Below are 27,994 nucleotides of genomic sequence, written 5' to 3' on the forward strand. Positions count from 1 at the left end.
GCTACAGAAATTGCAGAAGCTATGACAGCACTGCTAATACTCATGCCAAAGGCCATGTTAACAAAGATGTCGATCAAAATTTAGCTTTAGAGAATAATTAGAATGAGACCTACTTCTTTTATCCTGTGGCTTTGTTTCAAATTAGTAAGACAGAACCTTTAAGATACCATGGTAGAAAAATGCTACTAATACTTACTGATAAAAAATAAAGGCTTAAACAGAATCAGATTACTTTAATGAGAATTTACTTCTAATGTATAATCCAGTAATATATGCATGAATTATACATGGCAAAATGAGTTCACATATTTTACAGTCATAAAATGTGCTGTCTGATAATGAAGAATAATGCTTATACCCAAGGTTGTCTCAGAAATATTATATCTCAGTTAGTGTACTAACAAATGATGCATGGCTGATCATATGGATGAAAAAAACCACATACCTCAACTGACTGAGCACTAGTATTCATTTGTGTGCCTTTTACTCTAAAATTTAGTATTTAGTATACATTTTCCAAGTGTCATTCACTAAACACATTTATTTCATGAAATTTCATTTTGACGTACAGCTACATTAAACAGGAGAAAAAGTTAATACGAAAATTAACCTTTCACAAATTCACTTGACCTTTCACTCGTTCATCTGAGAGAAAGAGAGCTCCTCTGGCTACTGGCCAGACAGCACTTCAGGGCCTTCTTAGCTATGCAGCCAGAGACTGCCCCTAGTCTTCCTCCTTGGTGACAGCTAAATAACGGCAGTTTGGATGTCAATTTTTCAGGGGTAAGGTCATACATTCTGCCAAACCCAATTATCATATAAGGCAATCGGGCAAAAAAGAAGGAAACCAGAAGTACTGAATATGCTCCCCTCTGACTCTCCAGCAGGGACAGGAACCTCCCACCCTCTCCAAGGATCAGGGGACAGGAGATATGTCTGTTGTCCCAATCTAGGCTTGGGATTTTTACCTGAAGAAAAATGGCTCCTAAGCCATGATGTACCTAGTTTGTCTCCTAACCTAAAAGGACACACACAACAGTTAATTCAGCACCACAGTTGATTTAATCCAACAGGTTACAATGCCTCAGACTGGAACTGACTAGATGAAGGCAGTAAAAGTTTCCTTCCAAGAGTAATTCCACAACTCCCTTACATACAGGGATTTTTAAAATATATATTTTGACCATATGAAGCAAGACAACCTGTTGCAGAGACAGTGACTATAGCTTTCTAACTCTTGTGACGTGTCAAATCCATGGATGTCACTTCCATTTTAACCATAATACAAATATCAAACTGGAGTATCTTTCGTACTATATATACAGGTTTTTATTAAAGAACAGTTAAGGGGACTAATCCTACAGTCTTCTCTATACAACTACTGGTCTATGTACTAATTATGAAATTCTGCTCTATGATTAACAAGTCGTACCATACTCACAATATATTTAGAATAAGATTTAATATGCCAGTTTGTGATCAAAGATAACCATAAATGGGAGCTGCATGCACAAAAGGACTACAGGACCCTGGTCCTAAAATAACAGTTCAAACTTACATCATGAGTTCTGCTCGCCATTGCTTGTCTTGCTCTTCAGCTTGATATAATGCTGTTACAATCTGAGATAGGCTGGGAATAAGAAGGTAGCGGAACCCAGGCTTAAGATATGGCCTTACAACCTGCCAGTAAAGGACTGAGGCATTATATATCAAAAAATAATATCTGAAAAACAAGAAATAGGATTTTATAACCTGAGATAAACATATACTTATTTAAAAGTCTCTTTATATAGATTCTAAACAACAAAAGTAGGGACTGCATCTTTCTATTGTTTGTATAGCACCTACCATCCTGACTGGGGACAGTAGGCACCTCAGGAATACATCAATGAGAGCTAACCCTGTGCTGTCCTTCCCACCAGCAGAGTTATAAAATGGAGGGACATAAGCAGCCACATATATCATATTAAAGCACATTTATATTCATCCTGTCACCTTAATATTGTTCTACTATTATTTTTCATATGGTGGAAGCACTACTGTTGTTACAGAAAAGGAGTAGGACTGAGACAGGATATGCTCCACAAAAAGATCTGTGTTACCCAGAGATCCACAAAATGGAAGTATGAGAAACAATTATCTTAAAAAACTAGGTCAGTAACGCTGTTGAGATTTGGAACTGTAACCCCCATCAGATAGTTTTACCTTGGATCGTGTATTGCAAAGTCTAATGCTTTCATAAGGTACATCACAAATTTCTCAAACTTTTCCTAAAAAATAACAAAGAATTGTTAAAGCTCGTTTGACACTGTCATATTATTAATAATTTTCAGCCTATTATCAAGTTATTATTATTGCTACAGATGGGGCTGCCAGTACCATATAATATTAAGGTTGTCTATTTTTTTCCATTAATAAAGACCCTACTACACCTGCTTATAACATTGCCAAACTTTAATCATTTAGGCTGAAAATTTTTGTTGACAGATGTTTAGAAAATTTCAGCTTAAAACATTCCTTACACAAAGGCCACTCTTCCGCATCCCTCCCCCATTCCAGGGCGGTCAGTCATTTCCAAGAACAAGGACAGCCTGTACCCCATGTTCACCACTTTTATAAGATTATGATATATTTTGTACGAAATATCATTGTAAACTCATACTCTGCTGAATATTATCATTCTGTTGAGATATATGTAGCAACTCTATGTGTAAAGTTGTAAGTTTCTACTATATGATTGTTACTGAAATATATTGTAATTTCAGGTAACACCCACAAACCAGTTTCTCAGGATATCGCTACACGAGGCTTTTAGTGACACTGCTGTGCAGCTACAGCCGTGCCGCTAAAAGGCATGCAGTGTACCTGCTGTTTGTCGGCAAGAGAGCTCTCCTGCTGACAAAAAGCTTCCACCTCCCACAAGCGGCCGTGGCTTTGTTGACAGGAGAGCACTTCTGCTGACAAAGAGCTATTCACACTGGCACTTTTTGTCGGTAAACCTTTTGTCGTTTGTGGCGGGAGGGGATTAACACCTCTGAATGACAAAAGTTTTGCTGACAAAGTGCCAGTGTAGACAAAGCCTTAGAAACAAAGGCCCACTAGCACACCAGCAAGGTGTTCAGGGGCCATTATCTACTTAACTGTCTATTTACCAGCGGGGGGGGGGGGGGGGAGAAGGTATAAACAAGAAATTTACATTGCATCACAGGAATGTTTCAAACCTCAAGTCCACAAGGGACTGCCTGTCACCATGACTCAGCAAAGAAGTTTCTAGTACAAGAAATTGAGTTACGAAGGGGGAGAAAAAGACTTGACCTCTCCCCTTTTCTCCCCATTTCTCTGCTTATGTCATTAATGAACACCTGAAGAATTCAACTAAGGGGGGGATGGTCCCTAGCTAGAAAAGAAATCCAGCCTATGAACTGTTGCAGTTTATGGTGAGAGAGACATTTTGCTTTTGAGTTCATTTAGATATTAGCATGTGGTTTTATTTCTTTTGTAACCAATCCTGGCTTATATGCATCTATACTTGTAAAAAAAAAAATCTATCTTTCTGTAGTTAATAACTTTATCTTAACCAGTATGTGTTTCGATTAAAGCGTGTGGGGAACCTCTACTTGAGAATACAAGATTGATGCATTATCACTTCCCAGTGTTGGAATGATGGACTATCTATGAACTTGTACTGTCCAGGAGAATACTGTGCAGTGCAAGATGCACATTTCTGGGGAACAAGGCTGGGACTAAGAATTTGTGGGTAGTTCATGCCTGGCTGGGAGATCACTCATGTATTTAGCTGAGAGTGAATTTACATGCTGAAGGCTGAGTGACCAGACAAGGAGTGGCTGTTCTAGAAGTAAAGCAATGTAAAAGGCACCGCAAGCTAGAGATTTCTGGAAATACCGCTGTTGAACAGTTCAGATTGTACCCTGGGGAATCTGACACAGGGAAAATACATTTTTTTTGCTCACTTTAAAATTCGGGTGACCTTTTATTTGAAAGGCTCTGGTAAGTCTATGCTTTGGAGCAAGTCGTTGAAATTTGGGATGGGGGGGGGGGTGCGGAAGAGTGGCCTTTGTGTAAGAAATGTGCCTTTTTTCATCCCTGGAAAAACCCACCCAAATTTGGCCAAGTTATAAACCTTTGAAAAGTCACCGTTCGAACATGCTTAGTAGCAATTTGTTAAATTTCAAAGATTCCAGACATGCTTGTCATGCTCTAACCCAGGGCTGTGCAAAACTTTCCCTGTAGGGGAAAGAGCTTTAAGCTGAGAACCTGAACTGAGAGAAGGGACCCTGTGCCTGGATGAGGCAATCTGGAGGAGGAGAGAGCTGCCTGATTCAAACTCAGAGGGGACAAGACTGTACCAAGGGGAGTGAGGATTGTGGGGAGTAGATTGGGACAAGACACCTGGAAGGCTGGGACTGGATGCTTTGGGGAGAAAGGGAAACTAGGACTGGGAGTTGGGGTACAGAGAGAGACTAAAACTGGCTAGGCAAGGAGATTAGGACTGAGAGCTGGGGAGAGAAATAAGGGGGGAACTGCAAGCCAATAAATTGGGGAGAGATTGAGACTGTATGAGGAAATGGGTGGAGTGAACTGGGACTCAGCAAGGATGTTGGGGACAGAGCATCAGTTGGGTGGGGAAAATAAGTTTGGGGACAGAAGACAGATCTAATCAGGAGCCAGAGTGTGGGGGAACAACGAGGAATGGCTGGGCAAAGAGACTGGGACAAGGAGGGCTCTGAGTTACTACAGAGAATTCTTTCCCAAGTGTCTGGCTGGTGGGTCTTTCCCACATGCTCAGGGTCTAACTGATCGCCCTATTTGGGGTTGGGAAGGAATTTCCCCCAGGTCAGATTGGCAGAGCCCCTGGGGGCTTTTTCGCCTTCCTCTGCAGCATGGGGCACTGGTCATTTGCAGGTCTAAACTAGCATAAATGGTGGATTCTCTGTAACTTCAAGTCTTTAAATCATGATTTGAGGATTTCAGTAATGCAGTCAGAGGTTACAGGTCTATTACAGGAGTGGGTGGATGAGGTTCTATGGTCTACAATGTGCAAGAGTCTAACTTAGATGATCAAGATGGTCTCTTCTGGCCTTAAAGTCTATGAGTCCGTGAGATGAGGGGGGCAGGAGAGGGGGACTTGGACTACATGGGCAAGAAGACCTGGGACAAGGAGTTTTGGGTGGGGTGAGACTACAACTGGGAGTCCAGACAGATGTGACTAGAATTAGCAGGGCAAGGAGACTGGGACTGGGAGAGAGATGCTTGAGGAATGGAGAGTAAGACTTGGTGACAACTCAAGAGTTGAGAAAATAAGGAGAATGGGACTTGGAGAAGGAGCCAGGGGTGGGAAAGAGTCAGCACAGGGACAGACTGGAGGGGGAGGGGCAGAAGGGGTCATTCTTTGGGGGTGGGAATAGGCAGAAGTGTCTCTGGACTGTTCCCACTGGAGCATACTCCCTACGGAGCAGGGCATGGAACTCAAGATTCCTGAGTTTTACCATTCTTCCACTGTCAGCAGATATCAGTGAAACTCACTGGCAAAATACTCCATTCAGCTCTCAGAATGATCTACTTACAGGATAACAACCCATGACCGTTATTTCCTCCATTAGCTCAAGTGACAAAGTTTTGGGTGATGCATCTAAGGGTTCTAACCTTATGGACTTATATAGCTATAAATGTGATGCAACATGATGGAATTTCTGTTTTTTCACTTAGGTTTTTCAGAAACCTGGGAAATTACACACAAATATGTTAAAACAACATTTTTAAGGTTCCAGAGTCAAGCACTCAAAGGCTAGGAAATGCCAGAATTTAAGGTCACCTGTGCTACTTAATTTGCTCCCCTTTCGTAAATGCTTTATGATACAGCTTTTAATTACATTATCACATACTACTTTTTTCCACAGGACCCCTGTCTGATTCAGTGCACAGTGAATAGACTGCCTCTGGAAATAGGGCTGTGTAGTGAAGGAGACTGTTTGTAGGACCCATGCTTCATTTGCTGCAGAAGCTGGAAAATGCATACTGACTGAGACAGAAAATTGCAGGAAGAGTAAAGGTGCTGGCCTAAAGAATTTCTGAAAAATCTAAATCAACCTGAACTCTATATACTCACTGAAAGGAATTTTTTTTTAAGAGTAGTAATATAAAAATTCAGTGTCCTCCATTTTAGGAAGTTGTCACACACACGTTACTACTACAGATGGTCAGAAATTTTCTAATGAAACAGTTTCATCTGAAAATATTAATTCACTCAGGCCTGTACAACATACGGCCCGCGGAGGCTCACTGTGCAGCCCGCGGAGGGATTCTAAATCCCACGCACACGGCGCTCTGCGGGCAGCCCAGAGCCCTTTGATTCCCAGCCACAGCTGAGATTTAAAGGGCTCAGGGCTCCCCGCCGCCATGGGCAGCCCAGAGCCCTTTGAATCCTGGCCGCGGCTCCAGCGGATGGGCTGGAGCTGGGATTTAAAGGGCTCGGGCTCCCCTCAGCAGCAGGAGCTCTGGGCCCTTTGAATCCTTGCCCCAGTCCTGCAAAGCTCTGAGTTCCCCCAGCCGCCGGAGCCCCAGGCCCTTTAATTTGCCCCAGAGGGCTCCCAGCCACCTCTTCAAGCTGGGAGCCCCTGGTTGATTTAAAATCAAGTATCACCCGCAACCTTTCTTTTTGCCCCACAGCTGTTTTGATGGGGCGGCGCTGGGGAAGGAGGGTTTGTTTCTGCAGGGCTGGGCGGTGCTGGGGCGGGGTGTTTCCGTGGAGCCGTGAGGTGCTGGGGCGGGGTGTTTCCGCGGGGCTGGGGGGTTTCGGCCCTCAGCTGTTTTCTTTGGAGTAATGTGGCCCTCGTCGCTTTACGAGTTGTTCAGGCCTGATTCAGTGAAGCAAAATGTTTCATCAAATCTCTTAGAGATTTGACAAAACTTCTGTTGAAATACAAGGAAACCTGCCAGTTTTCCAGGGTCCACATCTCTAGCAGGAAGCATGCAAACCCGCAGAGCCAGGGCTTTGGGGGCTGGCAGGGTCCCTGGTCTGCAGCAGCAACCTTGGGAGCCCTGTCTGGAGTCAGCATTCTCAAGGCTGCTAGGCTACCAGCTCCATGGCAGGGACTCTGCCATTGTCCAGAACTCCCGCGGAAGTCAGGATTCTGGTGTCTGTTAGGCTTCCCACTTTGGGGCAAGGAGTTTGCCAGACCCCGGAGTCTCAGCTGGAGCCAGGGCTCTGGGGGCTGGCAGGGTCTCCACTCTAGGGCAGCAGCCCTGGGAGCTCTGGCTGGAGCCAGTCCAATGACTTCCAGCTCCATGGCAGGGGCCCTGGAAGCCTTTATAGACCTGAGAGCTCCAGCTGGGGGACTAGCAGCTCTGAGAGCTCCAGAAAGAGAAACTGACATTCTTGTCAGTTTCATGGCTGCTATTCAGTAAATTACAAGAATGTCAGTTTCACATATTTGTTTTGGTGTTTCTAAAACAAAATTTTCAGGTTATCTCCAGTTTGTGGAGAAATTTTGGTAAATATGGTTTCATTCTAATTTGGAACAAAAGTAAATATGAAAGTACCATAACTTCTGGTAAACCAAAATCTCTTAAGTTTCAGCCAGCTCTACTTACTACCCTTACAAATATATAAAAAAAGAATTGAGAACAAAGATTATTTAAGATGCACAATTTAATTTAACATCAAACTATGAACATTCTTAAAACTAGATGTTACTATAATGTTAAAATTCACATTTTCTCACCAAATTATCTGTGGAGAGTGGGGTGTACAACTGGCCTTGGCACAAGTAGGCTCTACCCATAAACTGGGTTACAGGATGTCTTCCTTTAAAGTACATCTGTAGACAGTCACTGCTAATTTCTGGATACCCCAACTAGAACAAAACATTATTTTAAAGGTGGGTTTTTTTTTGTTAAATGAACAACAATCCAATAAAGAAGTTGGTCAAGAATGGTCAGCTTTTAAGTGTGTGTGTTTGGTGAGACAGCAGAATGTTCATTCATAGATCCATTTACAACTGGAAAGTAAGACCACCACAAACAATTCAATACATTAAGATTTTAAAGTTAACCATTTTTCTCCCTCCAAAATATGGAAAGTGGCAACTTTTTACACAACAGATCTGGTTCCTGGGTTTATTTAGAGTCACACAGTGGGTTTACTATAGTACAAAAAAAATAAATGTATTATTTTTTATACTTAACACTGTATTGCACATCATTAAAAGAACTGCTAAGTGAAAGGTCAAATTATGAGTTGCATAAGCATAACCAAGAGCAGAATTTAGCCTACAGAATCTTTTTTTGCTGGCAATGATGCATGACCCCAAATAATGCACATTAGAGTTCAGATCTCAGGTACAATTTATATAGATGATAGCTAGGAAAAAGACATAAAAACCTGTTACTTGTAAACTGAACACACTGGAACTTCATATGCCATTTTCCACTGCAGAATCATGCTTTAAAAGTATTTCAAACTTATAAAAACCTGAGTCATATTTTATATGACACTCAGAGGTAGGAGCAACAGTCTCTTGTGATTAGAATGTTTTCTCAGTTTCTGCATGACAACAACCATTCATCAGCAACTCCTCTTCCATCTTGTCCAAACAGCTCACACTAGCATTCTCATAACAAAAGAAACAATGATCACAAAACTATTAATATACATTTGAATTATCTACCTCTCTTACTCTGTGCTAATCAGAGACTTCAGAAAGTGAAGCTTGCTGATTGATGAAGTTTACAAAAATGCTGACTTTGGGAAGAGGCTGAGGCAAAAGGATAGACTGGCATAAGCCAAAACGCATGTCTAAGCACTTGGTCTGTAAAGTAAGAAAATTCCAGCATAACAAATTTCAGAATCTCTATTTCCAGTGATCCTGGCAATATCTTTAAATATTAATTTACCATAGCACTATCATCGTTTTTGGGGCAGACTGTGCTCTGCCTGACCTTAAAAACCTCTAAGGTTTTTAACCTTAAAAAACCTCATCACTAACTACCAGAAAAGGGCAACTAAAATGATTAGGGGTTTGCAGAGGGTCCCATACGAGGAAAGATTAAAGAGGCTAGGACTCTTCAGCTTGGAAAAGAGAAGACTAAGGGGGAGACATGATAGAGGTATATAAAATCATGAGTGATGTTGAGAAAGTGGATAAGGAAAAGTTATTTACTTATTCCCATAACACAGGAACTAGGGGTCACCAAATGAAATTAATAGGCAGCAGGTTTAAAACAAATAAAAGGAAGTTCTTCTTCACGCAGCGCACAGTCAACTTGTGGAACTCCTTACCTGAGGAGGTTGTGAAGGCTAGGACTATAACAATGTTTAAAAGGGAACTGGACAAATTCATGGTGGCTAAGTCCATAAATGGCTATTAGCTAGGATGGGTAAGAATGGTGTCCCTAGCCTCTGTTCGTCAGAGGATGGAGATGGATGTCAGGAGAGAGATCACTTGATCATTGTCTGTTAGGTTCACTCCGTCTGGGGCACCTGGCATTGGCCACTGTCGGTAGACAGATACTGGGCTAGATGGACCTTTGGTCTGACCTGGTACAGCCGTTCTTATGTTCTTATCGTTTAATTCTAGACCGTTCTTTTTATTTATTACAGATAAATAGCCTACTCAGAAAGGTAGTTACCTGGAGTGCTTGTTCTGCACACAAGACATATAAATCAGAGCTAAAGCTCTCTGATGAATCAAGTGCAGATTTCCCTTGATTGGCTGATTTGATCAACTCATAAGTATTCTTCAAAGCTTGAATGTCTGTTTATAAAAATAACATATAAGGAAGATAAATAATATTCTTTGCTTTATGCCAGAGTGCACAGATACTTGACTGTATTATTTCAAGTGATCAACCCAACAATCAATAAGAGCTCTTATTTTTACTCATAGTAAAGAATCGTGTATTTGCAGGGAGAAGTTATCAAAGGACCCTGTGTAAAGCTAAGCACATGCTGACTGGGAGTTTTAATGAGTCTCCTGCAGTTTTAAATAAAAAAATCAAGCAGACAAAAAAACAAAGGACATTTAAGGCCTGTTCTGAAACTCCATTGAAATCAATAAGAATCTTTCCATTGACTTCATTGGACCTTGGATCCAGTTCTTAAAGATGTTATATGAAATAAAATTGTTTTGAAGTAAACTATTTAACTAAAAAGAGTGCTATATTATGGTATTTATTTTGTGTCCTCTAACAAAGATATACAAAGTAGTCACAGAAAAATATTTTGTCTACAGTTCTGTATGTATAAAAACAAGAACTGATAAAGGTCCATGTAGTGCAAGAACTTTTATAGTCCTCTTTTATTTAAAATAGATGCCAAGTAACATTTCCATATATTATTCAAGCATTTACCTTGGTGGTTCTGTGCTGCAGACAACTGCTGTCTGATCACCAAATCCATGTTCTGAGTCGCAAAGCCTCCGATTGAACAAGTCTGCTATGAATGCAATAAACACAATTGTTTCAAATAAACACTATTTACATAGATGCTTGAATTAATTAAATCAGATTTAAAAAAAACACAATTTATTTTTGATCCATAATGATGACTGTGCTATTAAATCTCCATTTGGCACACCGCAGGGTCTATTTAGATCACAAATACAGCTAACGCTGCCAGACAGACCGGGGTGTATTTTAATTCTCTTTCTGTAGATGGCCCTGGCCTCTCTTGGCTGATCACGCTTCCCAGAGACTCTAGGAAACCAGCAAAACAAACAAACGACACATTTACAAACAGTCTAGTGCCTTGTCTTTAGAAAGCTTCACGCACGAGGGGCGCGGGCGGGGGCCCCTGGACGGGCCGGGCACAAGGAAACTTGTCCTGCCAAAGCGTCCACGCCGCCGCCGCCGCCCCCCAACACCGCCCGATCCCCGACTCCCCTCGCTGCCGCTGCCCCGCTCTGTGCCCCCCCAGGCGCGACACCCTCGCTCCGCCCGCTCTCCCTGCCCACCCCTCTAACACCTGCCCGCACCAGACGCTATCGGCAAGCGGCGCCCGCCATCCCCTGCTCGGCAGCACTCCCCGCCGGCTGCCCAGCGGCTCCTAGCAACGCACCAACATACCTCGCTTCCCCCTACGGGCTCCTGCCCGGGACACACTTCCCTTCCCAGCCCGGCGCTTTCCCGGCCGCGGGGAGGGGTGGGTGTGTTCTAATGCCGGCTGCCTCCCGCGTTCTGGGTGAGCCCCAAGGCGGGGACTGGCTAGTCACTGGGAAGGGAGTTGCCCGGGAGCTGGCACCAGCAATAGGGATGTGGTGGAGTCAGCCACCCAACTCCCAAGGCAGCCACTGCCAATAGTGTGGGGCTGAATCCACACAGGAGGGACCCAGATTCAGAGCACAGTCTGCCCCAAACACTCTGCTTCCTGCTCTGCCTCTCAGGGGAGTGCTTGTGATGGCCTGGACACTGACAATTCTTCCCAAGCCCACAGGATGTGTGTGTTTGGTGAGACATTCATAGGTCCACCCCAGCCCATCTCCGCATCTAGGGAGCAAATGTTACCTAGGGAGTGGTGGAATCTCCTTCCTTAGAGGTTTTTAAGGTCAGGCTTGACAAAGCCCTGGCTGGGATGAATTAGTTGGGAACTGGTCCTGCTTTGAGCAGGGGGTTGGACTAGATGACCTCCTGAGGTCCCTTCCATCCCTGATATTCTATTCTATGATTCTAAATGTGAAAAATCAGGACAGGGGGTGGGGGGATAATGGGAGCCTATATAAGAAAAAGACCCAAAAATCGAAACTGTCCGAGCTGGTCACCCTATCTGCATCCCCACTTACAGAACCAAGACAGACAAAAGGGGACAAGAAGAAAACTACTAACTGCTGAGGATGTAGCAATAAACTGACAGAATATATTACTTTAAAGTTACAGAAGAAGTTGCAGGGAAAGCAAACAATTTAGTAACAAGGGCCACCACAAAAGGATGTGCTACAAAACATCACAGTAACTGATATTTTTATTATAGAAAACAGTTATAGCAGTAGATGGGATCAGGGGGTTATAAAAGCACAATGGGAGCAGAGCCTATCCATACAATCAATCCAGTTAAGAAATGATAAAAGAAACATTCTCTCTGTGTGTCCTTCAATAACAATCCTGTTCTTGCTTTTTAGCAGTATTCCAAAAATTGCAAGTCGGGGACACTGCTCATGTCATAGCAAAGACATCCTCCTTAAATAAATGCATCTGTAAAGCACGCTTTCATTAAGAAACATACCGTATATAAATTCACTTTTGAACAGGAATTAGTTAACAAAGACAGCGATTGATAGTTTTATACTAAGAGGAGTGCCAAGAAAGGTGATCAGCACTGATGTACATCTTTGCATTTAGTACCTTTACCATGGAATCTTTTGAAATAAAAAGATATGCCACCAGTGTCCACAGCTTTAGGCTGAAATCACATGTAATGGCAAAAGACATTAAATCATAACTACCAATGTAGACAACAGCCATTGGGTATGAATAAGTATCTCTTGAAATCTAAGGTTTTATTTTATCTAGACTCCTTTCACAGTATATCAGTCAAGTGCATTTCCATTCTTCAGAGAACAGCAGTACAGAAAAAAGATTCAGTCAGAAATGAATTGGTTGGAATGGACCTTCAATGACCCTGCTTACTTCAATTAAAAGATTTTCAAAATGAAATGTTTGGGCTATCCCTTTTTCCAAACTCCTGTTAAGCCATGCCAGGAGCCACAGTGCTCAGAAGCCACAGTGATAAAAACAATATACATGCCTAGATAGATAGATTCATTTTCTAAGTCTCGCATTTCAGGCTAGATCAGAATTCTGTAAAGGCAGCATGTTCCAACTCATGGGATAGTAAGAGGAGCACTTAATATAATTCAGAAGTGCAATAGCACTGACAAGCTACCAAAGGAGTTGTATTCAATCCTTCTCAGTCCCACTGTGATAGAATAATAGTCAGTATGAGAGGCTATGCAGGTAGAAAGTGATAAAAATAAGGAGCATAACAAATTATGTGGCAAGCAACAGATCCAGACCCAGTTACTAAATACATACATTACATGTGTATGTGGGAAGTGAAGACTAGGACCCTTGTCTTTCAGCTCAAAAAGCACAGGCCTCTACCACTTATGCTTAAAAAAAATCCTAACCAAGTACTAGAAATATATCCTCATCCTCTGTGTTCACCAAGAAGGCAAAACTGCATGCACATACATAGTGCATCACAGGTCAACTTAAAAAATTCAACAGGATAGCTGAGAAATTCTCCTACATGTCCTTCCCCACCAAAAATATTAATGTGTTTATTGTATATATAAATGTGCCAAAAAATGGGATTGCAACTCAACTGACAGCCTGAGATAAGATAATACAGTGATGAAATAAAACCCTAGAGGTGAGCTTTAGAAAATGCTAAAACAGAGCAATAAATTAGACTTATTACATTTATCCAAAACTGGAGGAAATCTTGCATGTAGTGAAAATGCAGGTTTGCATATTCCCTTCAGAGGATTGCTAGTCAGCATGACTCTGGCTTTCCACATAACCGAACCAATACCACACCTCCACATGAACAGTGAATGCAAAAGACCATTGTGAATCTATTATGCGGAGTCCATGAAAGTACACAAGAGTTACCAACTCTCTTAGGTTCCCAGAATTCCCATTAAGGAATACAAATATCCAAAACTGCACACGCTACTTAAACTTATAGAGAAAATGGCATGGTATTGATGTGATTTAGCATGGTTTGGTAACTGCATTTCACACATTTCTGAAAAGATGACAGGTCTCAACATAATTGGCAAGTATCTGAGTCTTGAGTCATACAATAAGAAAAATGTAACTATTTTAAACAGTCTTCCATAACTGTATGCCCAGTTAGCACAATACTTGAACATTACAATTAGAGATGATCCTAGATTGGAACAGCAGGCATAAACCCTCCTCCTTCATGAGCTATGGAGAAGTTCAGACCAGAAGCTGACCATTTCTAATGCACAGTGTGTTTATATTTTTTATTATCTGTCTAATGGCTAAACAAGAACACTGCATAATCCAGTTGAACATTGGTGAGTAGAGTTTGGATCCAATTCTAGCACCAGCATTTCCAAACTCAAGCATATCTCTATTTAGAGTATCTTAAACTTGCTCCTGAAATGGGTATTGGCCTGAAGAATAAAATAGTTCCAAGTTGTGTAATGCACATACATGTTGATTTATATTTCAACTGACATAATACAGCTATCAAAAGCTCTAGGCCCATATACAATAAAAATTAATACACATTTCAAGGTAAGCAAATGAAGTAATCTTATAAAAGATAAGGTCCAGAGCCATACTCATAACCCTCCACTCTTCTTAAAAACCTGGGTTAATAGGCAGACTTTACAATATGTCCTGAAAGTCAACAAATTCTGACTCTGTCAGATCATAGAGTAGGTGAGAGCCTATCACTGAGAACACTCTGCCTCCATTCCCCAGTTTACAAATCTGAGGATGGTCAGTTCAAGCAATTCAGTTGATCTTTGCCACTGGTAATACAAAGAGAGAGACAGTCATTATAAGTTAAAATCAACAACTTGTATTCACTCAGAAATGGGCTGAAAGGCAATTCATTCTGCGAACCATTGCAAAAAGCACCAAGTTGAGTAGTTCAGCCAAGTTTTGCACTACCTAAAGTTTTCGAATTGTCTTTAAGTGTAACCCAGTGTACAGTAATTGTGGTAATCCAAAATGGAAATGAAGATGAAATGAATAACTGTGCTGAGATATACACCTAAGAGAAATAGTCACAACCTCTTGGTCAATCACAGATGGAAAAAAATACTCCTGGCTACTTCAGCTATCTGACTAATAATAACTACTGTCATACTAGTGCCATGCATCAGTTAATGTGGCCCTGGTTGTTGCTATAGTAACCTCTGTTTATATGGATGATGAGAACATAAAGATTTATATCGCATCAATAAAATTAAAAATATAACAGATAGAAACTCTCATGCTCAATAGCATAAACCAACCACTTATTAACAGGGTTAGGGAATAAAGTTCCAGTAAGGGCAGGTTATTCCATATTCCAGTTGTTCATTATGGGGATCCTTTCACTTTCCATATAAGGAGACAAGGGAGTAAACTGATCCAACACCCATTGAAGACAATGGGAACCTTTCCATTGACTTCAGTAGAGGATGGATCAAACTCCTTATGAATCACTGGCTTGACCCATAAGGCAATGATTTCTAATTATAAGTATTTCCTGGCTCAATAATGCTTCAATTTGCAAATGCAAACAGTTGTCCTCATGCATGGCAAATTAATGATTCTCTAATGACTTTTTCTGTGAGAGCTTATTTGTTAAATCAGATATGAGATGGCAGCATACCACTTAGCTTTGCTCATTTAGCAAGGAGGTTTCTGTGACATATTTCCCAAATGTTGCTTCTTTCCTTTCTCCTCTGAGTCAGGCATCTCAGGGGAGCATATGGCCCACTGTGACTGTTGGGCTGCAGATGCAGATGCACCATACCGTGAACCATGCAATTCATGTACAATACTGATGAGATAATACCTAACATACTGTGTTTATTTCTGGTCTCTACAGTAACATAAATATATTGATTTACTGAAGTGAATGCAAAGAAGAGCAACAAAATGATTAAGATGCTGGACAGATCAACTTACAGAAAGTGGAAGTATCTATTGTGGATACTATAGTATATGGATCTGGCCCTTTATACTATTTACAAACTGACCATGAATAGACAACAATTCTTATTAATTTCAACATAATTCATAACTGTTTTTATGAACTTATTTGGGCCTATGAATTTTCAAAAAATTTTCATAGAGAGCAGTTCTGTGAGCATTCCACACTTGGAATTTGGTTTGTGGGCTTTGTCATTTTGTCACATGCTATGTTTTCTGTTTCCTTGATTGGATGACCCATTTTAAATCCTAGTCCTGTTCTCCAAAGTCCTTGTAATCCCTCCCACCGTGGTGTCTTCCACAAATTTTATAAGCATGCTCTCCAAGTCACTAATGAAAATGTTGAATAATACTGCACTCAGGACAGACCTCGTCAGGACCCCTCTAGATACATTCTCCCAGTCTGACAGCAAATCATTGATAACTACTTGAGTACAGTTTCTCAACCAGGTATGCACCAGGCATATAGTAACTTCATCTAGACCATTTCCCTAGTTTGCCTCTGAGACTGTCATGTGTGACTGTGTCAAAAGCTTTACTAAAATCAAGATATATTATGTCTACTGCTTCCCTCCTATCCACTAGGGCAGTAGCCCTGTCAAAGAATATAGCAGGAGATAAGCAGCCATAGGAAATGTTAGGACAACATATTGCTGCCGATACCCACGCTGTGGCACTCCCTTTCTCTCTGGTTCTGCTTGCCTGACTAGCTGATCTATTATTGTAGTCATCTCTAATGTCTATAAAGCTCTGCTTAAATCTTCAATTTGCAGATTTGCTTCCATGCCACCAATTAGAACACTCTGACTTTACAAGCAAAATTCTGACTGACTTCAGCCCCAGTGTAACTATTGTAAAGCACTGGCTATTACTGTGCATCCAGGGTGTTTTCATAATGTTCAAATAATAAATTATTTCTTTCCGTCTGAGCCACCATGTGAGATTTTTATAATAGTAAGTCCAAAAGATGTGAAATATTTCATTTTCATCCAGGCAGCTATGCAGGTCAGACTCTGCTCTCATTTACACCTTGTAAATTAGGCACAATTCAAGAGACATACTCAATTTTTAGTAGTGAAAATGAGAGCAGAATCTGATCCACCATTTTCAAACGTTGTCAAACATAACTGTTATAGCTAAAACTGTCATTATGCCCAAAGCAACTCTGACATTAGAATCTGGTATTTTCTACTATTCTATAGTGTACGGTACCTACATTTAGCTAGAATGAACTCACATTTAAACAATACAAATGCTCACAAAAACATATTGAACTTAATAAGAGATACAGTTTACTAGTATTTCCACATAACTTCCATGTTTTATTGGCAATAACCTTATGAAAAACTTGACCAACATAATTTATTTTTACAGCACACTATTCAAATGCTCCAGGCAAGAGGCTATTCACACAAGATATATCTTGCAAATATTTTACTACAACCACACAATGTATTAGGTGCTATTCCTTACTTGTACATATGAAATTCTATATAAAAAAAAATTTCAAAAAGAAGCTTGCCTTCCTGAGATCAGTATGTTCTCGTTTGACAGTAATTATCAATTTTTCAGCTTTATCTCTTTTCTTTCTAAAAGAAATAAGCACAAACTATCAGTTTGCATGTCTTTTGAGAAGTGAAAATGTATGCATCTCCAGTGATTAATATTTGATAGTTTGTTTTTCAGGCCTATTGCAAATTTGTAAACCCAACAGGCAAGAATACTTCTGTTAGCTAAACTAGCAGGGCCAAATTCTGCCCCTTTTTATAGCCTGTACAACATGAGGGGTATTGTCTACACTACAGAAATGTACAAGCATTTTGCAGCAATACCCCAGCTAGGTTGATGCCACCAACATGGTAAGAACACCTGCAACCAGTCTGCGCTGCTGGTAGCAACTATGTATCTTAGTCTATACCAGAAAATACTCGTAGATTTTCCTAGTGTATACTCACCCAGTGAGGTCACCTGCATGATTTCAATAGCACTGCATTGTAATCATGGAAGAATTAGGCTCATAGGGCCAGATCCTCATTGGTGTAAATCAGTGTAGCTCCACTGAAGTCAAAGCAGCTACACCAGTTTACGTGAGATGAGGATTTGGGTCATAGTGTTAAATTTTCTATGTGCAGCTTTCAAAAAAGTATTACATATTGAAGAGTGCCTTATCCAACCAGAAGAGCTAAACTTTAAGTACTTTATCTAATATTCTTTCCAGTAGACTTGGAACAATTTTAAAACATGCACTTTTCCTTCTGCTTGAAGGAGTTATACGAAAGGTTAAAGACTATAAAAATTTTGCCTACTATAAAATGACTTTAAACTCACATATGTTAAATATTTTTTCTCAGACTTCAAAGAGGTATAAAGTCATGAGTTATTTGCTCTTAAAAAAATCTATCCATGAGTATAAAATGCTATAAAACATAACTCAAAATATTCACTCTAGGAGGTTTTAAAACATTATATTTTACTAAGATCTTTTAAAAAGAAAGCATCACAAAGATGTTGTGAAATATTTCCTTCTGCCGAGAAGAGCCTCTTAATTGTTACATAATAACAAATCTTCCTACAAAATAACTGCTCTAAGCCATTACATATAAAATAAACATGTTGTTTTGGCTATTGCATATACCTAGAGTAGCTTTAAATATGAAAAAGAAAATTACCTTCATGGTATTCTGTTTCATTCATACAGGTAAATTCAAGGCAACTCAGTTTTGTCTGTGGCTCTTCCTCAAAAATGTAGTGAGGAACTATCATGCATTTCATTGGTGAAAGGAAATAAAGATTTTAATAAAATGCAAAACCAAGGGCTTGTCTCTTTTTGATCCATTCTATCCTTATTTATGAGGAAAGTACAATACATGAGAAGCCTTTGTGATGCATTCATAGTTGCTTAGACCCAGATCCTCAAAGGTATTTAGGCTCCTAACTTTCACTGAAATCAATGAGACAAGGTACGTAATATCTGCTACTGGACCAACTTCTGTTGGTAAAATGGAGAAGATTTTGAGCTTCACATAACTCTTCTTTGGGTTTGTGAAGCTTGAAAGCTTGTCCCTTCCACCACCAGAAGTAAGTCTAATACAAGATATTACCTCATCTGCCTTGTCTCTCTCACATCCTGTGACCAGCGTGGCTACAACACTGCAAACAAGGACTGCTACTGTATGAAGAAATAGGAATAAATATGAGTGCACTTTGACTTGAGGCAGGGTGCTTGGAGCTCAATATAGAGATAAACCAACAGGATAACAAAATAAATAACACCTCGAATTTCCTCCAGAAACTTTCTAAGGGCCTAATCTCTGCAAAAGGCCAAATTCCACAAAGCCATTTTGATACATGTTTCAAATAAGAAACTTACACTGTTCTATACAGTGTAGTTGTAGCCATGTCAGTCCCAGGATAGTAGAGAGACAAGGTCGGTGAGGTAAGCCTTCTGGTTGGTGAAAGAGACAAGTTTTGAGCCACGCCAAGCTCTTTGAGCCACCCAGAGCCCAAACCTGAAGAAGAGCTCCGCATGGCTTGGAAGGCTGTCTCTCTCACCAACACAAGTTGGTCCAATAAAAGAGATTACCTCATTCACTTTGTCTTGATAAACCTACATTGTGTCAGGCTTGAGATTTCTCAGTAGTGAAAACTCACTGATTACTATTCATAACTGCATACAGAAAATACTCATTGTGCTTTAAAGTCTTTTTAGAGTTTGCTGTCGAAGCCATTTATATTGCCAACCTGGAGTCGACTGGTTCCTCATGTATTGTTGATGTAATTCATTTAAAACCATAAATAGGGGAGGTTCTTTGCTCCTTAAGTATGTATTATCCTATTTGTGTTTCTATGTTAACATTCTTTTTGCATGCTCTGTTATTTGCAAGTAGTCTTATTTTGTTTCTAAATGTACATATACCCTACTAGTTCAGTAATATATATGGAGGGAGCAACTGGTAAAAATATGCTGTTGAAATAAATCACCCAAAACTAGTGAATACTTTTAACCTTATTCTCTCTATGCTTCAGTTTACCTTCTATAAAATGGGGATAATATCTCGCCCCTGACCTCATAGAGGAGGTGTGAAAATAGATTAATATCTGTGAAGCACTCAGATACAATAGTAATGAGTGCCACAGAAAAACCCAGAGGAAATTAATAATTCTGAGAGGAATTTAGAGGAAAGTTTGAATAATATGCAATAAATAAGGTAGGAGGCCACACACTGAGTAATTGAGATAAAACAAAAATTGAAATAACTCCTCATTAAGTCAGCACCTTTTGTGCTGTGCACTGAGTGAGGCAGGGATCCTATGGAAAAATAGTATGTGATCATGTAATTAACGACTCTATCATAATGTATATGCACAAGGGGGGGGAGCAAATTAAGGTGCAAAGGCAACCTTAATTTTGGCATTTCCTAGCTTTTGAGTCCTTGATTTTCAACTTTCATAATGTTATTTTAACATAGTTTTTTGTGTATCATTTCCTAGGTTTTTAAAAAGTCTAACTGCAAAACAGAAATTTCATCATATGGCATCATACTGACGTCCACATGGGTCATCAGCAGGGTCAGAACAAGCCTCTGCCACTTGAGCTAATGGAGTAACTGACAGCAATAGTAGGTTATCATCCTCTACATAGACCAGCACTAGACTGAGATGGATTTCAAAGATATTTGCTGACAGCAGAGGAACTGTGAGACTCAGGAAGCTTCAACTCCATTCCAGACTTTGGAAGAGCATATACTCCAGTGGGCACAGACTCTTCTGTCCATCACCCCAAGCTTGACCTCTTCTGTCCCATCCACTCTAAGCTACCCCATCCCAGTCCTGTCTCTTTTCCACCCCTGGAGTAAAAAGAACTATCTAGGTCAATATAAAATGACAAGAATGAAACCCCTCTTGCAGTGATTGACCCAAAATAACAGATCATGTAGGGAATTAAAACCCTGAAAGTGTTTAAATCATGTCTCAAGAGTCACAGGAGAAGTACCAAAAGACATAGACTGAATACTTAATGAAGATATTTACTAGTAAAATCTTCATTGATAAAAATAGTAGTGACAGACAGTCATGCAGAAGGGATTGTGGATTCCACTCACAGGCTTTCTTTAGAGCTATATACCACTACAATCAGACAATGACCAACTGATCTTGAAACCAGCATGAAAAATAAATACTGTACTGGATAGTGAGCAATGTATTAGGAAGTACAGAATGAAGAAACCATTTAAAGTTTACAAAGGTGTGTTGTTTGCTATAGGGTATTTCTCTTAAAGCTTAGCACTTTAGCCCAGATCCAGCACAGCACTTAAGAATATGCCTAACTTTAAGCTTGCAAGCAACCCCATATTCATCAATGGGACTACATATACACATAAAGTTAAGCATGTACTTGATTGCTGTATTGGATCAGGGAGAAAGCAGGTAGCATTTTAAAGGATCACAGTCTTAGTTTGTCTCTTCCTACCACTCTCCTTTATAGGAGACCAAGGGATCATAGGGTAGGGAGACCCAGGCTGGACCAGGTCCTAAAGCACATGACAGGAAGCCAGGAGACCTAAGTTCTATTTCTGCCTCTGCTACTGACCTCCTGTGGAAGTCTTATATTTTCTCAGCCTGTCAGTTTCCCCATCCATAAGACAGGAATAATAAATTAATACCTGCCACAAAGGAATGTTGTGAGGCTTAATTCATTAAAATGTATCAAATACTTTGAGATCTTCCAATGGGAGGTGATATTAAAGCAGAAAGCATTATTAACAGCAGCTTGCGCTAAGACATGAAAAGCTGCTTTGCAGACCACATAAAAGTATCAGTGCTGTAGCTGAAGCTTTGATCAGTGATAATCTTTTCTACATTTGCATTTTATTATAAAATATTATGCATGTTGATCCTCTCCTTTTCTGATCCTTTCTGTTTCAAGCACAGTCAGATGTTAATGGGACAAAATTGACCAGATTTTCCCATTTCTCCAGGGATGTTTCTAGTTCACATTAGATGAAGCAACAAAAGAGCAATTCCTCTCCTCATACCAGTGGAGAAAATTTTGCTCAACCTACACTGAAATATATGTAGACTTCTATCTGTATATTGTTTCTTAAATGTCCAGACACAAATCACTTTGTTGCTAGTTGATAAGAACAAGGGCAGAATATACTCCACATTAGAGGGGGCAAAACAATGTAACTTTCAAAATTATCTGTGCATATGGCTGTTGTACCTAAAGATGTATAGAACTTGCCTATGGCTCCTTATGGATTCCTACCTCAGTTTTTTGCTTTTGCTTTGCAAAACCTAATGTGAGTTTGCATGAACTAGGAAATTTTTCCATTACCGAAGATTAAGAAAAATTATGAACTTTCAAATATAAATGATCTTGAGATGTAGATCGTTACCAGTACTTTTAATATGCATATAGCAATCTCCTCTTTTTTTACCATCTAGGCAACCTGAAAAAAAAATTGGATTCTGGCATTACTAGGATAGACTTTGCTGATAAACTAGTGTATTTCAGAAAAGAGAAATAAAAGCTAATGTTCCACATTTTTTAGATAGGATATTCTATTAAAACCATCTATGCCTCTAAAGGATAGTACAGCCAGTCAAAACCACTCAAGGAACCAAATGGTTTAATCGTTGTTTGGTTGACCTTTCAGATTAGTGTAATTCTACCATGGATGGAAATAAAGTGAGCTTTTGAGGGTTAAACATAAACATACAGAGAGAAGGTCCAGTATAACAAGTAGTTCTTACAAATACAGTACTGTCAGATTTATTAAGCGTAAATATCTGCAGATAAGGAAAAGTAGAAGTTCATGCAGGACAGAACAGCACACTGAACTGGAAATTTAAAAGGTATATCAGGCAAGTGGCACCGGAACAAATAAAAGTAGTTTCATGGCACACAGTTTGTTGTAAATTGAAGTGCTAAAAACCTGGTAGCCATAACACCTTTATTAAAAATGAAAAGCTCTAATGTATCTTATTTAAAAACAAATATTAGTCAGCACACAAACTAGGTTAATAGATTTTAACATTTTTGTGGGCTGGTGAATGTTAAAGTTATACTCCTGTATTTCTATTATTGAGTGAAAATTCCCATCCATTGTAGAAAGTTAATTTTTGAAATCTTTTTTTCCCCTATTGAAACAAATCTGTCAATAAATCTGAGTTATGAATACGAAGTCAACAGATTTATTTTTCCTCTGGCAATAAATCAAAGATACATATATTCCTGCTTCAGAATATTCAGAAAACCCTAAAGAGGATTTTTCTACATTTGGGCTTTACCCTGTTTAGACTGAAGTCCATGGCAGTTTTGCCAGTGACTTCAATGGGTTCAAGGCTCAGATTATACCCTGCACTGGAAAACCTAATGGGAGGATGATAGTTGGTGGCAAAACTCCAAAAGTACTGAGGCTGCAGAAATTCTGGGACATCCCTGGGGTTCAGAGGCATGATTCTGAAACCCTTTGGGTGGGATGGGGCTGACATTTCCAAATGCATGGACTTCACATGGGGATTTTCTTGAAAGCCACCAACCTTCCCTCCCTGCTCCTGAAGCAGCTCCTAGCCTGCAAATGAAATTAGCCTTGGGAACAGCTCATAGGTACAGGGTTGTGGCTCAAGCAGCAACCTTCCAGCTCAAGCTTCTCTTTTCTGAGATCTCTAAGGAGCCACCAGTGGATGCCCACCTTGAGAAGCAAAGAGTTTTTGAGAGAGAAAGGAGGATGGTGTAAAACAGAGAAAAAGAATAAAAATTAGAAAGCAAACAAAAAATGGAGAGAAAACTAATAATGCTGAGGGCAAGAAAAAAGAGAGGTGGACGGGGTTGTGGGGGAGGAAGGATGGAAGAAAGGAAAAAAGGACAGTTAGGAGAAACAATGGCCTCCAGTGCCCAGGTTGCTCCATGGTTAAAAGTCCAGATCTCAGAAGTAAAAGAGCTGGGATTTTGCTGGTGGACCTTGTGCCTATGGGATAGGGTGAAACCTTGTGGCCTTCAGGGACCAAGGGCTCCTTTTTAGTACCCTTTTCTCTCCTTGAGGAGGAGGTGTGAAACGATTCAGAAGACCAGGCTGAATCCTAGAGTTAGGCTGCTGAGAGTCTACCTTGAGTTATGGATTATATGTCTGGAGCGCTGTAACCCCTGCACCAGAACCACTTAAAATGCCTGGTATCTGCGAGTATGGGTGATGGAACAGGTAGCATCCCTCCCCATGTCAAGTTTAATGAAGTTGTGGCCTGCCACTTAAAGTCCATCCCAGTGCCTGATCAACAGTCACTTTCAAACACTACACTGACATTAGGTTAAAAGTCTCTCCCACTCATTTTCATATCTCTTAAATGAATAAAACTGGGGAGTATTGTAGAAGATGTGCATAAAATGAATACATAACATTTTTAAAGAAGCTAACAAGACCCTGTTTTTATCTGTAAGAAGCTGGTGTGAGAAACCAACAAATTTTTTGTTGCTAAAGTGATTCATCCTGATGTGAGCACACAGGAAAAATCACAAACTCCAATCCCTCCTAAGCACTATTTACACACACACACACACACACACACACACACACACACACACACACACACACACACACACACACAGAATCACTGTGCCTATGAAAAAAGTGGAGCTATATATATATTTCTCGGAAAGAAGAGAACTAACTAAAGAAAGTGTATGAAAGTGGCTGTTTTGAAGGTCCTAAGTATCTTTAATTTCATTCATCCTGGTTTCTGAATCCATATCCCTGATAAATCAGTCCACCTGCTTCTCAGTGTTCTGGAAGGATAAAATTCACTCCTCCCTGCACAGAACGAGAGATATCAGGCTTTGTGCTGTGAACTAATTGTTGGAATGTAGTTTAGCACCCCAACCAGAAGAGTGGCCACTTGATCCCCATAGCTGTAAATCCTGTGGCCCTCCTTAGGCCATTCCTACTCCCATTATGGGCTTTTTGTGGGATTTTTGAAAGCTTTCAGTGCTGGCAGAACTCTTGCCACTGATGTCAATGGTAAAACTCCCATTGACTTCAATGAGAGTAGAATCAGGCAGATGCTGATGTGAACTAATTGATGTATTGATGTACTGATTAATTTCATACACTGCAGTGGTTGATAAGGGCTTGATTTCCAGAATGGCAGCAGCATCAGGAAGATTATTACCAATGTTATTACAATGAGAGATGTGAGGAGCACACAAGAAACAATTGCAATTTATCACAAGTCCCTTTATTAACAAATGCATTAAACAGATAAGCAATCCCACAAACACCGAAATGCCACTGCAGATAGAGAGATAGTACAAGGTGTTAGACCTAAGACTGGCACTGCTCACATCTCCTGCTGTGGAACCTCAAAATGTCAGCCATCTTCCTCCTCCCCACCACTGGCTGTCATCCTGGAGTCTCTCTGAAGGCACCCAGGCGAGGATACAGCTTTTATAATGCATTGTGCTGGGCCCCTCTGGGATTTGTACATATTTATGAAGGTTTCTTATTTATACTTCTATACCTCACTAAGCTTGAGGTGCCCCATTTTTCATAGGCTGACTTGTTAATTCCCCTTGTACCCATTAACATTTACATCACTGAGTCCCCATAATCTTGTGGCTAGCACATTGCTGACCCGCTATGTCTGCACAAATCCCCAGAATATTTTAGCCAGCTTTAACTGGTACAGTGCAACATATATTTCCTGTATAGCAACAATTAGTACATCTATTACTGTAACTGTTTCATCTTGTGACATAGAATCATTCACCGATTAGCTACTCATGTCAGCCTATCTTTAGACCTGAGGTCATGTTTGGCTAAGCTAAATACCTTACAGGCCTGAGTCCTCTAGGATCTGTTACACAACCTTAATTAATACTTCTATTTCACCTCTATATCCAAAATATACCAGATATCTTATCCTTGGCTACACTGAGCACATCTAAAAACCCTACTCCAAAGAGCCAGATGCTCAATGGAGCTATGCTAGTTTACAGCAGCTAGAAATATGGTCCAGAATGTCTTACAATATTACTAAAACAACTGAGTTTTAAATGTGTGTGTGTTTTGTTTTCAAATAGTGGATAAAAAGCAGGAGTTCTCTGACCTAAGGGGCAATAGGGTCCTTTGTGACTGGGGGAACAGCCTACTCCCCCCAGAGGCTGGTAAATTAGCCTCGTTCTTTCCTGCTTCCCCTTTTGGGTTCCTTTCATTTATTTTCAATTTTTATTTCAAAGGAGTTTTTGGAATTCAGGGGAGAATACCTGTATTACCTACCACTGTGAAACATGCTGGTACTTAAAAAAATATCTGTCTAATATTATGAAATAAAGAAACTCAAATCCCCAAAGCAACACCTCCTTTCACTCAAACTTATGGTGCTATGGGAACACCTGTCAGGTAAATACCAAAATATGTAGGAATAAGGCCTGGTCTACACTAGCCTGTTATTTTGGAATTAGCCGAGTTATTTCGAAAAAAAATAGTGAAATACAATTCACTAACCTCAATTTGTTTGTCATTGCCTGCTTAGTTTCCCCTTTCCATTCCTGAACTCCTTTGTCATCATCCATCTTCCCGTATTTAGTGCTTGTTTTCTCCCTTTTAACTCTCCCCTTGATTTCTCATGTTTCTCCTTTTTCTCTTTCTTAGAAAGAAAAATACTCTTCCCTTTGCTTCCATTAAAAAAAAATTATTTCCTTTCATCTGGCTCTCTCATGGCAGAGGGATAATGGGAATTTGGTGCCTTGTGTGACTTGCTGTATTTTGCAGGCCCACGATTAGCTTTGAATAAGATGCTTATAAACTATGCCTAAAGGGAGAAAAATGGTCATATTGACAAAAAACCCTCAGCGAAATTAGATTTTTCCTAAATGTATAATCTAGGGATTGACACAAACATGGCAATGATACTGTATGACATAACCTAAGCACTACATAATTTATACTATTGTTCTAACCCAACTCCAAACTGTGAATAAATTTAGTAGCTAATTATAACTGAATCCTAGAAATCACACTGTATACATTTAAAATGTTTATCTACTGAAACGTAATAATGATAGCAGAAGTGGGTGACATATTCTTTAATGAGCTGAAAGTCTGTCACAGATTGTATCCATTTATGAATAGTTGTTTGCTCTCATTTCTGATATATCATGGTATATACACATCACTTCAAAAGCTGTTTTAATGAAATGACTAGTTATATTAATTCTATTTATGTATGCTGATAAGTTGCATAGCCAGTGTTTTAGGCAGGGTGCAATAAAATAAAAATAGGAAAATGCAATGTGTCAAAAGATCAAAGAGTATTATATAAGATCATTTTGTTTTGTATTCTAATTCTCACTTCTCCTTATATTTCACTTTATTGTCTGAAATATTATTTAATTTCCATTCTTCTCCAAGTTGCATCTGTAACATCCCATATTTTAAATCTGTGCTGAATACTTCAGCAAGATAATTGTTTTTACTGAAAGCACAATATACAAGCCCTTTGTGGCAGACATCTTTAAATATTGTTATGGCTGCCTCTGCAGTTGCAGGAAAAAAATCTGGGCTCACCTGTTTCTTTACCCCTTGTTATTGGCCTTCATGCTTTGGTATTAATTTTTAATTGGCTGCACATCAGTTCTTTCTCTGCTTGTTAATACTTTCACTAGTATGCAAATAATCACTGTTCTTTGAAAACTTGAGTTCATTTTTCACAACAACCTTGCTCTGACTGGCTATTGGTTATTCCAAAAATAATCTGATCTTTAACCCACCAACTAGATATTCAAGTTCACATGACTTAACTTTGTAACAGAGGTCTGCAGAGTGTCTTGGTGCTCTGCAAACTGTGCTTAAGGTGCCTCTTCCAGCCACCATGGGCTACTGCTGCTACTGCTTTCTTCTCCTCCTCTTACCTTATGGCAACATCTAGTGATACAGGGGAGATGGCTGCTGTATACCTTAACAGAGACCCAAAGCAGTAGTCCCAGCAGCTTCTGCATGAGTCCCAAGAGAAGCAGAAGGGAGGGAAAGCAGTGTTTAGACTGTGCACTGTGTTTTAAAAACTATATATGCAAGAAAACTGGGGTTACTACCCACTAGTAGAAGCCACTACAGATGCATGGACTCAAAGGAAAAGCTCAGATGCAGTTGAATATCAATACACTCATGTTGTTTATTTCTGTTAATAAAGAGGTACAATTTAAATCTGCTCAGCTGTTTCCTTAGTGATCCTTGCAGAGTTCCTGAACTCTGGTGAGTGTAGCACATGCAAAAGGCTATTCATCTGTGTTAGGAAACATGAC

General features: G+C 39.9%; 1 protein-coding gene across 17 annotated transcripts in view; it reads right to left on the bottom strand.

Annotated features, from left to right (window-relative positions):
- The window catches only part of CFAP46 (cilia and flagella associated protein 46), a 193,885-nt gene that overhangs the window by 134,219 nt on the left and 31,672 nt on the right, over positions 1-27,994 (bottom strand). For 10 of the 17 annotated variants that reach the window (XM_039481097.1, XM_039481098.1, XM_039481091.1 and 7 more), the window contains 5 exons: positions 10,369-10,453; positions 9,649-9,773; positions 7,743-7,874; positions 2,206-2,270; positions 1,559-1,723 (listed from right to left, as the gene is read on the bottom strand). In XM_039481097.1, the coding sequence (XP_039337031.1) occupies positions 1,559-1,723; positions 2,206-2,270; positions 7,743-7,874; positions 9,649-9,773; positions 10,369-10,453 (572 nt within the window). The other 7 variants (XM_039481102.1, XM_039481100.1, XM_039481101.1 and 4 more) reach the window with 7 other exon arrangements.

The sequence above is a fragment of the Mauremys reevesii genome, linkage group 7 (genome assembly GCF_016161935.1).
Source record: "Mauremys reevesii isolate NIE-2019 linkage group 7, ASM1616193v1, whole genome shotgun sequence".
NCBI lineage: Eukaryota > Metazoa > Chordata > Testudines > Geoemydidae > Mauremys > Mauremys reevesii.